At 52.8% G+C, this 17,033-nt stretch overlaps 1 protein-coding gene across 1 annotated transcript; it reads right to left on the bottom strand.

Annotated features, from left to right (window-relative positions):
* Positions 1-340: 340 nt before the first annotated feature.
* On the bottom strand, positions 341-16,845 carry DCAF10 (DDB1 and CUL4 associated factor 10; the record flags this gene model as incomplete). The annotated part of the gene is made up of 7 exons (XM_084277919.1): positions 341-1,240; positions 3,440-3,585; positions 4,647-4,757; positions 5,268-5,470; positions 6,604-6,801; positions 11,384-11,497; positions 16,541-16,845. The coding sequence occupies 7 exons, from the start codon at positions 16,843-16,845 to the stop codon at positions 872-874; spliced, it is 1,446 nt and encodes a 481-aa protein (XP_084134045.1). The 3' UTR covers positions 341-871.
* Positions 16,846-17,033: the final 188 nt, after the last annotated feature.

The following is a 17,033-nucleotide window of genomic DNA, read 5'->3' as shown; positions in this document are numbered from 1 at the left end:
GTGTTGTTTCAAACATGGGATGAAGGTTTTCCTTTACTGGTGTGGAAAGCTCCCTGCAAGAGAAACCATGGCTGCCAAGGAGTCAGAGTTCCCCAAGGCAGGCTGACCAAGGACACCCCCCCACTGCAGAAACACAACAGTTCATATGCAGTGGTTACAGGGCAGGGTCTTCACCCTGAAGACTCCTTCAGCTCCTGCTTCCCTGTCCCAGTCTTTTCCTACTAAGTTCTCTTGAGAGGAAAAAAAATGCAGCTACATCTCCACCCAGAACCTCACCCACCTGGCAATAAACAGCACATAGGCAATCTCACAGAAAACAGAGTGTTTTAACTGCAGCAGAACATTACAAAGAGTCAACTCATTTCTCTAGCCAGTCACACTCCATATACAAGTGCAACCAAAATTTTGTTTACTTTTTGTGACAAAAACTTATTAGTTACGTAGAAAAGCAGCTCGTTATCTTATCACCACCGTGGTGTTTCAGCAACAGGAAAGGCCAGCCAGGAATACACGATGAAGTCCAGCTTCTCTGCAACAAGGGGGGTGCAGTCAGCCCTAGGTGAGCTTCAGCTCCCTCTGTATTTCAAGTGGCATTGGAGGAAATTATCAACAAGCATCATGGTACAAACAAACCAGAACAACAACTCAATGGCACAGGATCATCAGCAGAGGTCTGCTTGGGAAGCTGGAGACACAGCACACAGCAGCAGACGGGGGGGTGCAGTGTGAGGAGGTGTACAGTGCTGGGCTGGGAAGTCACTCCACGGCTCGTGGATCACAGTAACGATGATCCTGTCTGGACTTACAGCTTCCAGAACGAGCACACTTCAGCTCCGCTGGCATCGGGAGGCCCCGCCGGCGCGAGAGGCGCCTAGAACTTTGGCTGGTAGAGAGAAACGCGTCCGCTAAGGCACCCCGACGCGATCTGACAGTGCGTTGGAGAGAACTTGGTTGTCAGCACCACGTCATTGTGAGAGTACAGGGACCGGATCTCTGTCAGGGGGCTGGCTTCCTTGGGCAGGCAGTCAACCAGCTCGCTGCAGCGCGCGTCGAAGCCCAGCAGGCGGATCCCGAAGCCGTGCGGGGAGGAGATCATGCGGCCGTCGGGGCTGAAGCAGAGTTCTTTGATGTAGCCCCGGCCCACGTTGGCCTCCTCAATGCAGTGAGTCAGGCGCAAGGAGCAGCGCGGGGAGACGGCGCGCACGGGGACGCCTTCCTGGAATTCATAGACACAAGTCCACTACAGGGAGAGGCAGAGAAAGGCAGGTTGGAGGAGACGCACAGCACTGCAGGTACTCACCCCCCCGCTGCACGCGGCGTGACTCAGAGACCACTATCTGCTCTCCAGCCCTTCTACTCTTCGATTAAGCACCTACTATCCACACTGGAAACAGGCTGGTTGCCTTGGCATCTCCCCCTCTGAACCATCCAAGCAAGGCAGCTGCCTAGCATCAAAGGTGCTTTTTAAATCCAGTGCGTGCCAGACACCGCCTTTGAAACCTGGTTTTCATGTGGGAAGGTGAAGCCCAATCCTCTGGCTAAGCACCATCTCTCACTTAGCAGATTTAATCTACAAAGTAGAACTCAGTGCTCCATGATTCACAATCGACCACTGGCATTTGGTGCCCAAAGTTTCAAAAGGAAAGTCCTGCAACGAGGAGAATCGATGGGGAAGGAATGTGAGGAAAAGCCCTACAGGCAGCTCATCATTTGGGACAGCCCAGGGATTTTCATGTGTCACCTCACCATCCAATCTCAAAACCAATGCAAAACCAGCTCAGTGACAAGGTTTGTGTCATGCTGAAAGACTCAGCTTCAGCCAGAAGACAAAAGAAGTGCTCTTAGTTCTGTTCCATGTACTCCAATAAACACAAGAGGTACAATGCTAATGAATATTAATACAGCAAGACAGGCACTGGGACTATGGGAAATGAGAACTAGGTCAACTGTTGGTATCAACTAACCTGATATAACAAACAGCTGCATTTCTGTGCTGTACAGTGGTTTTATTCTAAGTTTACATAATGCAGCATTAAAACTTGTAACAGACCTCAGCTTCTATTCAGTTCCCCCCCCCCACCACTACAAGGAGTAGCTTTGTAAAAAACCCACAATAAACATACCCAAACAAACCCCAATTTACATCAGCTGCCAAATTAACTAAACTGATTATGATTGCTCAGAGAACTCAAAGAATTCTTGGCAGTTTTGAGAAACAAGTATAAAAACCTCTGTGGCTTAAATACAGAGTGGTCTATGCAACTGTCACAGCACTAATTCTGAAATAACCCTAGGAGGGGAAGAAAAACAACCAAAGAGCTGTTTGCAAGAGGACCTTGTGGTGGAATCTGGGTGTTTAAAGGCTCTGGCTGGCTTTTCATAGAATCATAGAATGGCATGGGTTGGAAGGGACCCCAAGGATCAGAGAGCTCCAACCCCCATTTAGCTTTTAAAAGTAAACCTGAGTTACCCTGCAAGTCCCAAACACAACCTGCAGGCCCCTGCTTTCCGTGCAGCCCATGCTTCTCCTTCTTGCGAGCGCTCCAGAGAGCAGGCAGGGTGCCAGTGCAAGACAGCAGCTCTTATGTGACACTTCACAAACAGAACCTGGGGAAACTGACATCCAGCACGGGCCTCAAAGTCTGCCATCACTTCTAAAAGCAGTGTTTTGGGGAGTGAAACCTGCAGGCTGCAGGAGAGCTGTAGCTGGTCTTAGTATTTCAGGTAGGGACTTGAAATGTGCTGCCAGGAAGACTGTTTATTCCCCCTTTGCATTTGATTCCCCCCTTTGTATTTCAATTGCAGAGTTTTAGGGAGAGAGTTGAGACCAAGGCACTTTGATATGACATAAGCATCACTGGAGTTCACCAGGTTCAGATCTACAGTGTGGCAGTTTTAAGCAAATGAAGACACAGACCATGAGGGTTTTTTGACAGCAGTGTAGGAGCAGCCTCTGGAAAGCCTTTGTCAGCAGGGCAGGAGCATTGCATGCTTGGAGCAGCAATGGGGGCAGAAACTCTGAAAGCACTTGAGGAGTATGAGGAGCTTCTCTGCTCAACTGAAACCATGTTCACAGCTCTCTAACTCTGTCTTTTCCCAGTTCGTATCTCCTGTATTTTGGTAGGTATACAAATTTTCAAGTCATGTATTTGCCAGCACAACTACTGTTTGGAAACTTCTAACAGTCTCCCAAAGTACATGCTGTATCCTGTGAAAGATCTGTGCAACAGGAGTACTGAATGCAGGGTACAAGTTCACATGAGAACATCAAAAAGAAATACATTCATCATCAAGGTAAAATTAATGGACTTGTAAGCAGAAATAACTTGATTTATTCAAATGCAACTTACCCCCAATAAGAAAATGTCAATATCATTATATGAGGATACATCTTATTCAGTATCTTTTAAAAATCCCAACATAACCACCTTTTTCTTACCTCCTGGTCATCTGTATTGCTGGAGCACCGAAGAAGCGTAGCCCACCCTTTGGGATGCAGCTGCAGGGATGTAATGCAATTGCCTCGGTCTCTCTCGCCAGGAACCTCTGGTGTTAAGACCTCCAAACTATTTCTAGGGGATCCACCTAGAAGGGGAAGCCAGCTGTAAGTCTCAATGACATTGATCTTTGCCTTCTTGCATGCTGAAACTGGGTCAAACATGTTACACTTCATTCTGACTGCCAGAAAGACTGACCCTTTATGAAGGATAAATCAGAAGAGAGGTTATACAGAACTGCAGCTGGTACCAGTGGGGCTTAGTCCTGATTTCAAATAGCTGCATTTTTAAGATCTGCTTTCCAGGACCTGCAGTAAATTGTCACCTTGAGAGAGTCACCTTTACACACACACACTCCTTGTTATCACTACAGCAAGGTCCAAAGAGGGTTCTTCTGCAAGAGGAACCCTCTTTGGACCTTGCTGTAGTGATAAAAAGCTTTTCACAGGTAATCCATGCCCTGCTATCCAGGTAAGGATGCCTGAGCACCTCACAACCACCAGTAGTTAAGACTTAGCACTATACTTGTTCTAAATGGCATGTGATTCACAAAGTGTTGACCCACCTGCCAAGCTCACTCTATGAAAGGGCATCCTAGATTCAGAAGCAGCCTGCTAACCACAGAACAATCAGTTGTAATTGCTCTGTAGTTAGGTATGACTTGATTTGTAATTAGAACCCCACAAAACACACTGTCCACATTTAAGAGCAGTGAGCTCTTCTTCATTGACTCCTCATGGAGAGACCGTAGACACACACTCCCATCATTAAGGAAAATAAAGCAAAAATATAGCTATGTTATGTTCTGGGTTTTATTGTGTTGTTGGGGTTTTTTTCCTCTTCTTTTGTCCCCTACAAGCCATTCACACAAACTTTGAGAGAAAAAAAAAGAGAGAGAAAATGGAGCACCTCTATATAACAACAATAATATACCAACAGAAAATAAAGACCTTGTTGCTGTTATCTGACTTGTTGGGGAAAAAAGCTATGATTAGATCCCCTGGCTCTGAAATGCTATGACATTGTATTGGTTTAATAGAAGTTGCAGCAACACTAGTCTGTTAAAAATCACAGGGACAAAGCCACTTTGTCCTCTCCTGGATATGCTGACTCAAAGTCTGACTTCTTTTTCTGTAAACCTTCGCCTACCTTCTCGCTGGGAGGACCGTGACATGTGTTTCTCAGACAGCAGCCCCGAGTCATTCTGGTGACAGGGTGAACCGACAGCTCGAGGGGCAGATGAACCTGATGATGTTATGTCTGCAAACAGCACCAACCATGTGAACACAACAGCTAAGCACGGACTGCTCACTACACATGCCCCTCACCTAACCCTCCTCAAAAATGTTAAGCAAAAGGCAAGCAGCTGGTTAAGAAAAAAAAACACTTTTGCAAGCCCAATTTACAGTCTAAAAGTAACATTCTGTTTATGCCTCATCCAAATAAACTGCCAGCACAACAAACTCCACTGGGAATAACAGGTGGGCTGCCTCCCCTCCTCCTTACCCACTGTCACCACTAGAAGCTGGGCTATGAGTTTCTCCCCAGGCCAATCCCTTTACCTCCTGACAACCCAAAGGGCAGAGTTTCTGTCAGTGTTTTGCTCTGTTACTGCTATAAAGCAGGAGGCAGCAAGCTGTGACTTTTCAGATCGTGTGACTCTTCCAGGTCTGCTGGAATCCTTCCAACTCCACTTCTGCCTTCTCTTGCTACATCCCACGAATCACTGCTAATGCAGAGCCTGCCACAGACCTTCCCACAAGCATTCACCTGAGCTTGATGTAGTCCTCCTAGCTCTTAAAATCGGGTAGCTGCCAACCTCTAAGGATTTGTTTAAGTCAAGGTCGTGCAAAATAAGCAGATATCCAGAGGAGGTTGAGATCAACATTTTGGAACAGTCTGGAGTCAGCCTCATTCGCATGAGAAATCGGGTGTGAAAGAACTTCTTATGAGGACATCCCTCTTCTGTGCACCTGGACAGGGAAAAAAGCACAAGGAAAGGACTGCAATTAGCTTCAACTCAACACCCTAACAATGCCTGGAAGACTCCAAGATGCACTAAGCATTCTTGTTCGTCTACCAACTTTTTGAGTACTGACTTTAACCTATTTGAATCAGATTTGAATGAAATGGTGGCAGAAGTCACATTTCCATACCACCATCACAATGAAGACAAAGCTTCTTCAAAAAGAACCACCACATTTTGGCACGTCAGCAGGAGAAGCTCTCTTTTTGGCTACTGGACAGTTACCATATAAAGAGTAAACATATAGAATCCCAGCCTGGTCTGGGTTGGAAGGGACCCCAAGGGTCCCAGAGCTCCAACCCCCTGCCACAGGCAGGGACACCAACCTCCAGGCCTGGAGCTACACAAGGCTGCCCAGGGCCCCAGCCAACCTGGCCTTGAACACCCCCAGGGACGGGGCACCCACCCCCTCTCTGGGCAGCCCCTTCCAGCCCCTCACCACTCTCTCTGCAAAGAACTTCCCCCCAGTCTCTCCTCTCCCCCTTCCCTCCTCCAGCTTCACTCCAGCCCCTTGTCCTGCCAGTCTCTGCCCTTTAACAAGCCCATTCCCCTCCTGTGCCTGGGGTCCCTTCAGGGACGGGGAGGCTGCAGTGAGGTCCCCCCACAGCCTTCTCTTCTCCAGGCTGACCCAGCCCAGCTCCCTCAGCCTCTCTGCGTAGGGGAGCTGCTCCAGCCCTCTGAGCATCCCCATGGCTCCTCTGACCCCTCTCCACCAGCCCCATATCTCTCTTGTCCTGGGGCCCCAGCTCTGGCCACAGGACTCCAGCTGGGGAGGGCAGAGCAGAGAGGGACAATCCCCTCCCTGTCCCTGCTGCCACCCCTCTGCTGATGGAGCCCAGGATCCCATCGCCCTTCCCAGCTGCAGGAGCCACTGCTGCTCATGGGGAGTTTCTCATCCCCCCTGACACCCAAGTCCTTCTCAGGGCTGCTCTCCAGCAGCTCTTCTCCCAGGCTGTGTCTGTGTCTGGGATTCCTCCAGCCCAGTATGACAGTATCTAAGAATGCCTGACAGCACCACTCAAGGAAGCAGGTTTTCCACCTGTGTTCTAGAAACCTCACAGCAGGGGTAGAGCCACATACCTGTTTGTGTCCCAGATGATCACGTTTCCATCAAACCCTGATGTCACCAGCAATCTCGTATTGGTGTCGTACTCAATGTTCTTCACCCAGCTGGTGTGGCCATGTAAAGTGCACACTTTTGTGTTCAGCTTTCTCAAATCCCAAAGTGCTATTGTAGTGTCATCAGAACAAGTGGCAAACAATCGATTATCCAAGAACCTGAAAGGGAGAAACACTGTGTCTGCTCAGTGCCTTTCCTGATTTAAGTATTCTTCAGCAGGATTTTAATCTGAGACAGAAACATAAAAGAATGGCCACCAAAAATAAAACCAACCCCAAAACATCTGAGTACCTGCCAGTAAGAGAGTTGACTAGAACACAGTACTACAGGGCTATCAACCAGTAGTACATCTGTAAGAGCAAACTAGTAAACCTGCAGAAGCATAGCAGAAGTTCGTGCATTTTTCATCTTTTTTAATGTATTAGTATTTTTTAATGATGACATAACTGCCAAACTCCCAGTGGAACACACAGAGTTCGTCTAGTAACCAAATCAAGTTACCCATCTGGACAACTGTAGAGAGCAATAAGATCTCCCCTCAGCCTTGCCTTCTCCACACTAGATCACCCCAGTTCCTTCAGCCACTCTTAGAACACTTGTGCTCCAAACCTTTTACCACCTTTGTTTCCTTCTCTGAACAGGCTCCAGCACCTCCACATCTTCCTTGTGAAGGGCCCAGAATCAAACACAGTACTTCAGGTGCAGCCTGAACCAGTGCTGAGTGCAGTGGGACAATCACTTTCCTAGTCCTCCTGGTCACATCAGTTCTGACACAAGTCAGGATGCTGTTGGCCTGGGCACACTGCTGGTTCATCTTTAGCCAGCTATCAACCAACACCCCCAGGTCCTTTCCTGCCATGCAGTTTTCCAGCCACTTTTCCCCAGGCCTGTAGCACTATCTGGGGCTGTTATGACAAGTGCAGACCCTGGAACTTGGCTTAAAACATTCCCAGCCTTCATAAGACATGAACATCCCAGGGTCAGCTTTGAGACCCCTGGCACGACACTCCCCACCGACTGGCCTGGCAGTCCCTACAACAGAGGTCTACTAGTCTAGGTGGTTTGTAATTTACACCTTTCATCCTCCCTGTTTCTGCCAGATCCTTTCACTACTAAGGACAGGCAGCACCCTGAGACACAATACTTTCACTTCAGATCACACAAGATCTTAACAGCTCACAATTAATGATGTTCTCCTTCACTCTCTGCATTTCTCCTCACATACCCACCCTCATTCTTCCCTTACTGCTCACTAAATCTCCCTCTCTTCCACTCTGGGCAGGGCTTACCAGGCTGCTGGTGAGGCAACTGGATGCCCTGCTCTTAGCAGAAAGCTGTTAGAGACGATGGGTGTCCAGATGCTCTTCCCAGCCAGACCGCCTGCTGCTCTGTGAGCTGCCCAAAGCTCTGCAGGGAGGCCCAGGGCACACCACACATCTGCACCACACACAGTGGAAAGCTGGGCCTGTGGCCACACACAGACACTCCACGGTGCTTGCTGGGGAGATTTAATCCAGAGGATCAACTGCCCTGCGAGCAGCTCACTCCACATGGCTCACACCACACATGGTATCGTTACATCTAACAGTTGGGAACAACGATTAGATTCACATCTGGCCACTGCTGGCACATTTCCCTAGACCCTTAATTTAACCCCATCTTTTGCTTGGAGCCCCTCCAGCTCCACAGTGCCCCATCTGCTTGCTGCAGCTGCAGAGCCAGCCAGAGCTGCATCCAGTGTCGTACCACCTAGACAAGTCAACAGTCTCCATCCAAAATCAAGGACCTTTTACTCCCCTGCTTCTGTCTTTCCCCACAGAACAATGCAGGTGTTTGAAGTAAGCACGTGAAGCTGGGCTTTCCAAATGCACAAAAGCAGGTGCTCAGGTACACATACCAAAGCACAAGTGCAGAGCACTGCTCAGGGTGGGAATTTCAGATCATCTTCAGCAGAGGCAGCTCCACAGGCAGCACTGGCTACCTGAATGCACGGGCCACTTCCAGAGAAACGTGCATCTGAGGATCTGAGACTGAACCACAATGCAACATGAAGTGTGGTTTAGCTCAAACTACTGCAAGAGCTCACCAGGTGTGGCCAGCCCTGCAGCTCCACAGTGTGCCTGTGCACAGCAGTGACGCTCTGTCACACACACAGCGCTGCAGGTGCTCAGCAGGTCCCGAGTTCCTGCTCTCTTAACAGATTATAGGCTTGCCACTAGTGACATATTGGGGTGTCCTGGTTCCTGCCAGCCCGGAGTTAACCTCCCCAAGCAGCCAGCACAGGTGAGCTGAGCTGGCCCAGGCTGTTTTCCACACTGTCTCACTGGTCAGGGGGGGTGGGTCTGTGTGGCCCTTGCATGGTCTAGTGCAGGTGGACATCTAGTTGGTTGGTGCTCTGTGCTGTCACCTTGTCAGGTCAGTGAAGTGCTCTGTGTTATCACTGTGTGTGTGCTGTGCCACAGTTCTCACTGTGCTGTGTCACTACCTGTCACCCCAGCCCACGGGGCTTTGCCTGTTTCTCCTCCCATGAGAGGGGTGAACGGGTGGTGCTCAGCTGCTGCCTGGGGCTGAACCACAACATTTACCATGATCATCTCTGTTCTTCAGCCAAAATTCAGTGTATGTATATATATCACTCCTGCCTGACGTAGCATGAGGCAGTGTGACCACCTTCAAGAGGTTACAGAAGGATGGCTGCCACAGAAGGGGGCAGAAGGGCTGCAGTCAGCACTGACAAGGCACAGCTAGGGAGTAAACTGAATAAATTTAGTCTAGAGGTTATTAAAGCAAACACAAGACTTCAGCAACACCAAGTGAAGACAAAGATTGGTTTGAAGCAAGCAAGTTATTTGGCTCACTGAGGAAATGACTGGATGAAACGATGTAGCCTGTATTATACAGATGGAAGTTTATCATATTCCCTTCACACAGCAGTTCACACATGCCCTGACTTGTAGGAGGGGATTCTTACTGCTTTACATGTGGAAGTCATGCCTGATGAAGGCATTGGATTAAAAAAAAAAACCACAACCAAAAAAAGTTGTACCTCACTTAAAAAGGAAAACAAAAATCTATTCAAAACCCAGCAGAAGTAGTTGCACATGAATAGTAAGGCAAGAACAATATACACAGAGACATGGGAGCAACCCCCAGAAACAGCAGTTGATCATTTAGACCTAGAACCAGGCTGTATGTACCAGGTAGAAAAGAGCAACAGCTCTAATGGAAAATAACCAACTACAACAGAAAGAACCCAGCATTTCATATTTTCAGGATGGAAATAACACACAGTGTGCCTCTTGCAGGTATAAACCCACCTCCTGCCTCTGTCTGGGCTGGTACAGGCATCCCTCTTCACACACCACAAGCACACAGACAGGGAGGTACAACTGGTACTGAACAGCTTCCACACAGGAAGAACAGAGTAAGCAAGGATTCACCTGACAAACAGCTAACTGAAGATGTGTGACTCAGCCATACAGAAGCGACTGACATGGAGAAAGTAAGAGGTTAATTGTTATCTTCCTACTTAAGAAAACAGAAAAGTTATGGGACTTCAAAATAACCCATCAGGTTTTAAAAGCACCGTTAAAACTCCTTGAAATACATTTGTGTCATGGAGCTCTGCCACTGCAGAGTCTGAAGTAAGCTCAAAGCCTGACCAAATTCAGGTGGAGAAAATGGAATCTCTCCAGAGAAGGAGACTCCACACCCCCTGGGCAGCCTGTCCCAGGGCTCCCTCACCCTCACCGCCAAGAAGTTCTTCCCCACATTGGGGGGAACTCCCTGGGCTCCAACTTGAGCCCATCGCCCCTTGTCCTGTCCCCACAGACACTGAGCAGAGGCTGCCCATGGCCCCTGGGTCCCACCCTTCAGCTCTTGATCCCCAGTGATCAGATCCCCTCTCAGGCTTCTCCTCTGCAGGCTGAACAGCCCCAGCTCCCTCAGCCTTTCCTCCCAGGGGAGATGCTCCAGGCCCTTCATCCCCTTCGCAGCCTCCTCTGGACTCTGTCCAGGAGATCCCTGGCTGTTGGATCCCAGGGAGCCCAGCACTGGACACAACACTCCAGTGGGGCCTGAGCAGGGCAGAGCAGAGGGGGAGGATCCCCTCCTGTCACCTGCTGCCCACACTCCTCCTGATGCCCCCAGGATCCCATTGTCTCTCTCAGCCCCAGGGCACACTGCTGGCTCATGGCCACCCTGTCACCCACCAGCACCCCAGGTCCTTCTCCACAGAGCTCCTCCCCAGCAGGTCATCATTTTATTGAAAGCAGCCAATCTTTGGGAATTTCTATTCCGCTCTGGTGATTACTCTTCAGAATCAGAACACCAGACACCCTCATATAAACACCTGACTTGGCTATGGGCTTGGACTTGCACTTCAAACATAACCACAAGTGACTTGCTAAGCTCTGCTTTACCACGCTGATACAGGGCCAAAGGCCAGTTAACACAGGTGATACAACACCCCCCTCTTCCCACACACCACATACCCCACCAACAAGCCCACCTGTGAGTTCCATCTATTGCCACCACCCCTTCTAGATTTCTCTTCTTCCTCTCTCCAACCTTTCCCAATCCAATGCCACAGAGAAGGAAGCTGGCACAAAGCAAACGACAGCCTGATGGCTTCACAAAACCCATTCTCCCCGAGGAAGAACACAAGCAAACATCATGCTATCAAAAGAAAAGCGTTTATGGTGAGGCAAAACATGAGGCCTCTTAGTTCTTATGACCCACCTGATATTATTTACACAGTCTTCATGAGCTTCAGAGAGAGTTTTGATGTGCTTTGAAGATATTGGGTCAAAAAGCAGTACTTCAGTCTGTTCACAAGCAACAGTCAGCACTGACCTGCAGGGTGGCAGAGCAAGGAAGAAATATTTGTATTCAGTAAAAGAAATTACATCTGTGTGCATCCACCTCACTTCTGCTGCCTGTCCTCAGAGACACAGCATCCCTACTGCTCAGCTCAAATTTCTGTGCTGCAGATTCTGCAGCAGTGTTCCTACCTTTTCACTGCCTTCTGGCAGGTGCCTATTCTCAAGCACCCAACAGAAAAAATATAGAAGCATGTTGCCTTATTCTGGAGAAGTTACCTCCTCTCACACCTCTTCCAGAGACACCTGCCCTGGGGCAGCTTGAGCCCATTGCCCCTTGTCCCATCTCCTGTCCCCTGGCTGCAGAGACCATCGCCCACCTCTCTGCACCCTCCTGGCAGGGCAGGGGAGGTGGGGAGAAGGTCTCCCCTCAGCCTCCTCTTCTCCAGGCTCAACACCCCCAGCTCCCTCAGCCGCTCCTCAGAGGATTTGCCCTCCAGCCCCTTCCCCAGCCTGGTTGCCCTTCTCTGCACTCGCTCCAGGCCCTCCATGTCCTTCTGGCAGTGAGGGGCCCAGCACTGGGCCCAGCACTCCAGCTGCGGCCTCCCCACTGCCCAGCCCAGGGGCACAATCCCCTCCCCAGACCTGCTGGCCACGCTGGGCCTGGCACAAGCCAGGATGCCCTTGGCCTTCCTGGCCCCCCGGGCACACTGCTGGCTCCTGGTCAGTCACAGTCCCCCAACACCCCCAGGTCCTTCTCTGCCTGACAGCTCTCCAGACAGTCTCCCCCAGCCTGGAGCGCCGCCTGGGCTTGTTCTGTCCCATGTGCATTTCATGTCAGGATATTTGCTTACTGTGCAGCAAAGACAGGGTAAAAAACAAACAAAAACCCCAACAACACAAAAAAGACATCAGCAGGCAAGAGTAAGTGGAGAGGCATCTCTTGTGAAGTGCTGCTGCAGGTTTCCCAGAGGCTGCCCTGAGAAGGGACGTGCAGCCTGCTGGGAGTGCTGGCAGCCTGCTCAGCCACCAGCCCACCAGCTGCACCCCTGCACGGCACTAACCCTGTATGGTAACACCCCCTCCTCATCAGCACTGACAACACTCCCCCAGACCCCTGGGGATGCACACCGGCCCCACCACCCCCTTGTACCAGGCAGCCAGTGGGAAGTGCAACCAGCCCCTTCCTCGGGGTGAAGACAGGGCTGGCTCACCCCCCTCCACAACACTGACTGGGTGTTTCAGAGGAGGCGTCAGGATGACAGACACACCGTGTGCTCAGGAGCAGAAGGTTTACACCACGCTCCAGGGCCCTGCACCCGTCCCCACAGTGGAAACACTCCAGCAGCCCTGCTGACTGCCCGTGTATTCCTACATCAACAGCACAGGGGCAGTAAACACTAGAGGCAGAAGAATGGTGTAAAATACCTGGATTTTTTGCAAATGAGTGGTGGGGTTTTTCTTCCCCTAACAGCTTGTGTTATAGTATCTAGATTTAAAAGGTTTCCTTTTCTACAATAGGAAGAAGCTGGGAGATTGCTACCCAGCACCACAACGTGCTATGAACTACAGAGGAAAGGGTTCTCTGACAAAAGGGGGTGTTTTCTGAACGCAGCAGTGTTGCTGTGGAAGCTGCAGTCAAGGGCAGCATTAGCAAGGGACTGGCATCAGTCTGAATTGGGTAATTAGAATCACAGAATCCCAGCCTGGTCTGGGCTGGGAGGGACCCCAAGGGTCCCAGAGCTCCAACCCCCTGCCACAGGCAGGGACACCAACCTCCAGGCCTGGAGCTACACAAGGCTGCCCAGGGCCCCAGCCAACCTGGCCTTGAACACCCCCAGGGACGGGGCACCCACCCCCTCTCTGGGCAGCCCCTTCCAGCCCCTCACCACTCTCTCTGCAAAGAACTTCCCCCCAGTCTCTCCTCTCCCCCTTCCCTCCTTCAGTTAGCAGAGACTCCAGCCAGGAACACGGCTTATTGCTACCCATGATTTGAGGTTGATTTTGCCACAGACACTAAACCAGACTACAAATACCACTCTGAGGGCACATAAAACTCCGGGGCAAGATTTAGTACCCTACTGTGTCCCCTCATTCACTGGCCAAACTCAGAACAACTTCCAGAAACAGCAGTTTCAATGAGGTGACCTGCACAAAGCCCCAAGCTCTGTGGACTCAGCTGGGATCAATGTGATCAATGCTGAGCTCCTTTATTCAAACACACACACACAGCTTATCGAGGTTCCTGTATCAGTGCAGGAGTTACACTGCTGTTGGGGAGATGCTCTTTGCTAAGAACTGGTTGAGGCTAACCAGTCCTGTTGTTCCTCTGTGAGGCAGTTGTTAACATTCCTGCAGGTTCTTACCTTGTTCTCAGACTCCTGCTCTCCTACTGCATTCCAGCTGAGCCCTAGCATATCTTCTCTCAACCCCCAGGCCTGATTTTTACGGGTGCAGCAATAGGTCTGGGTGGGCCACAGAACCCACCACTCCTCACACACTGCTACAGTCACCTGCAGTAAAAGCAAGCTCCTTTTCTTCCCCTCTGGACAGGCTCTCTAACACTGCACCAAGCTCTCCCAGGGTATTGATACTTACTGAGTTCACATATGGTGAAAAAGAACAGCGATGTCACAGTTTGCTGTATTAGCTTGGTGAAAGCTGGCCTCCAGGAGAGCTCAGAAGCTCCCTCAAAACTCCAACAACCCTCCCAGTAGAGCACTAAGAGGGCAGCGTGCCCTGCAGCAAAGCAAGCCCTCGTGGAGCAGTGCCCCTCGGACAGGCCAGACCTGACTGGCAGCACACACACAGCCCACAGGCAGGATCCTCACCCTGTCCCCAGGACAGTGTCCTGAGCCAGAAGCTGAGAGGAGGGCAAGGAACAGGGAGGGAGCACCGCTGGCAGAGGGACAGTCTCTGCTGCAGGGACAAGCCTGGCTGGGTCTGTGACTCCTCTACCCCAAGTCTAACCAGCAGGACCATGCAGAAAGCAGCAGGATTTGGGCTTCTGGTGAACGGGGTTAAATCCAGTTGGCAGCCAGTCACCAGTGGCGCTCCTCAGGGGGTCTGTGTGGGGCCAGCTCTCTAACTAATGACCTTTACTGAGAGGGTTGAGTGTCCCCAGCCCCAGTAAGCTCAGAGGAGAGATGAAATTAGGCAGGAGCATGGATCTAGACAGGCTGGATCGATGGGCCAAGGCCATGGCATGGGGTTCAACACAGACCAGTGCTGGGTCTTGCACATGGGCCATAACAACCCCCAGCAGAGCTACAGGCTGGGGGCAGAGCGGCTGGAGAGCTGCCTGGCAGAGAAGGCCCTGGGGTGTGGGCTGGGGCTGAGCGTGGGCAGCCCGGGTGGCCCCTGGCCTGTGCTGAGAGTGGTGAGTAGGACTGGGGAAGTCATGCCTAGTGTAAGGAAGGGGAGGTGAAGGGAGACTCCACCTCAAAGGGCAGTGTGGAGAGGCAGGGGCTGACCCTTTCCCCCTAGCAACGTGTGGCAGGACAAGAGGAAACGGCGTCAAGTTGCACCAGGGGAGGTTCAAATTGGATATTGGGAAAATCTTCTTCCTTGGGAGGGCTTGTCAGGCACTGGAACGGGCTGCCCAGGGAGGTGGTGGAGTCTCCATCCCTGGAGGTATTTAAAAGACAGTTAGATGTGGTGCTGAGGGACGTGGTTTAGTGGTGGTTGGCAGGTTAGGGTGATGGTTGGAATTGATGATCTAAGGGTCCCTTCCAACCAAGAGAATCCTATAGTTTGGTATTAAGGCAACTAAGGTTCAGTATCATGGTCCTAACGTACACCCAACATCACCTGTGGCTTGCTGGGCCAAGCACAACCTCAGGTCCACAGCAGCATCCCTCTGAGACGAGGAACTTCTTGCTGTGTCCGTTTTTGGAGAGGCAAGGGCCATGGTTTAGCTCACTGTGCAGCCCGACAAGCATCAGGCACAGGGAAGCAGAGAGAATACAGAATCACACCTTTATCTTAAACCACAGCCCCCCTGCACTGCTCCTGCAGCTGACACTTTCCACACCAGCACAGGAAATCCACACGTGTGTTCTCCTGACGTCGTGACAGCCAACAGAGCAATCCCACCCGGCCCCCCTGCACCCTCTGCCTCAGGAACACACGCACACCCGGCTAGAGACCTGCAAAGGGAATTACTTCCCAGCAGCAGTCACCTGAGGATGGTTTTTATAGGTTCTGGAGCTTAACTCTGTACTCTTCAAGCAACAGAGGAACAGAGGAGGAGGTGAGACTTGGCTGGACAGCACAACCAAGACAAAACCCAGCTGACCACGGAAGCCAGAGCTGCGTTCTGACAACAACTCGCTGGGACCAGAGAAGCTGACCGGCCACTGGCCGTGACCAAGCTTTCCGCTCTGACTACCCAAACCCACCACGCCGCTGAGAGCACCCTCAGCCTGCACGACCTTCCTGCCCGCAGAACTCCCCAGGCAAGCACTGCACAACACAGACAGACAGACAGGCAGACCCCCCCCAGCCGAACCTGCGCTCAGCTCTGTGCCCGGCCGCCCCTGTTTCCCCTGGGCGGGTCCAACCCTCCCGTGCTCTCGCCCACTCGAGCACGCGGCGGGGCAGCTCCCGAGCCGCCTGCCCACCGCCGACACCGGCCACGGCTCCCGGAACGAGCAGCTCCCGCGGTTCAAGCGGGAACTCCGCTCGCCGAAGACATCTGCCACCGCGTCCGCCAGGATTTCGCAAGCTGAAGGCAGAGTTTCACCACCCTGACCTCAGCAGCCTGCCCCGGCTCAGCGGGGCGCGTCTCCTTCCAGCAGGGGAAGGCAGCGGGACGGGCCCGTCCGGGCACACCCCCCCCGCCCCGCGCCGCTCCCGCTCCAGCCGGGCACCGCTCCCGACGCGGCCGCCGGCCCCAAGCCGGCCCGCAGCCCCCAGCCGGTCCCCGGCCCCCACCCCCGGCCCCCAGCCGGCCCCCACCCCCGGGGCTCCCACCCGGGCCCGGCGAGCCAAGGCGCCCCTCGCGGGCTGAGCCGGCCGCCCCTGGGGCTCTCGCCGGGGCGGGGGTGGCCGGCCCTGCCCAGGGCCCGGGCCCTACCCGTCGGGCGAGTACTCCAGGTTGAAGACGGCGCCGTGCGTGCGGGTGCTGAGGTACACCGAGTCGGCGGGCTGGATGGCGGCGTAGAGCGCGGTCATGGCGCGGAAGGTGTCCCGCGCCGGGTCCACGGCGGCGCTGCGGCCCAGGCAGCGGCCGCGCAGCCAGCCCAGCAGGCCGCCCCCCGGCGCTGCCCGCGGGGAGACGGGCGGCGGCGCGGGCCGCCCGCCGGCGGGCGAGGCGGGTGCCGCCGGCGCGGGGTCGCCATCGCCGCTCTCGGCCCGCAGGGGCTTCGGCTCCGCGTTCATGGCGCGCCGGCTGCGGGCATCGCCGGGCCGCCCCTCTCAAGTACCCCCCCCCCACCACCGCCGGCCGCCCCGCGCCTGCGCGCCGGCCGCCCCGCCCCCCGCGCCGCCCCGCCACGCGCGCGTCACGGCCCGGGGCACGTGACCCATCCCCCCCTTCACCCCCCCCCCCCCCCAGCACGCCCTCCCCG

This window comes from Gallinula chloropus (assembly GCF_964237585.1).
Source record: "Gallinula chloropus genome assembly, chromosome: Z".
Taxonomy (NCBI): domain Eukaryota; kingdom Metazoa; phylum Chordata; class Aves; order Gruiformes; family Rallidae; genus Gallinula; species Gallinula chloropus.
This window is presented reverse-complemented; position numbering and strand designations above follow the sequence as displayed.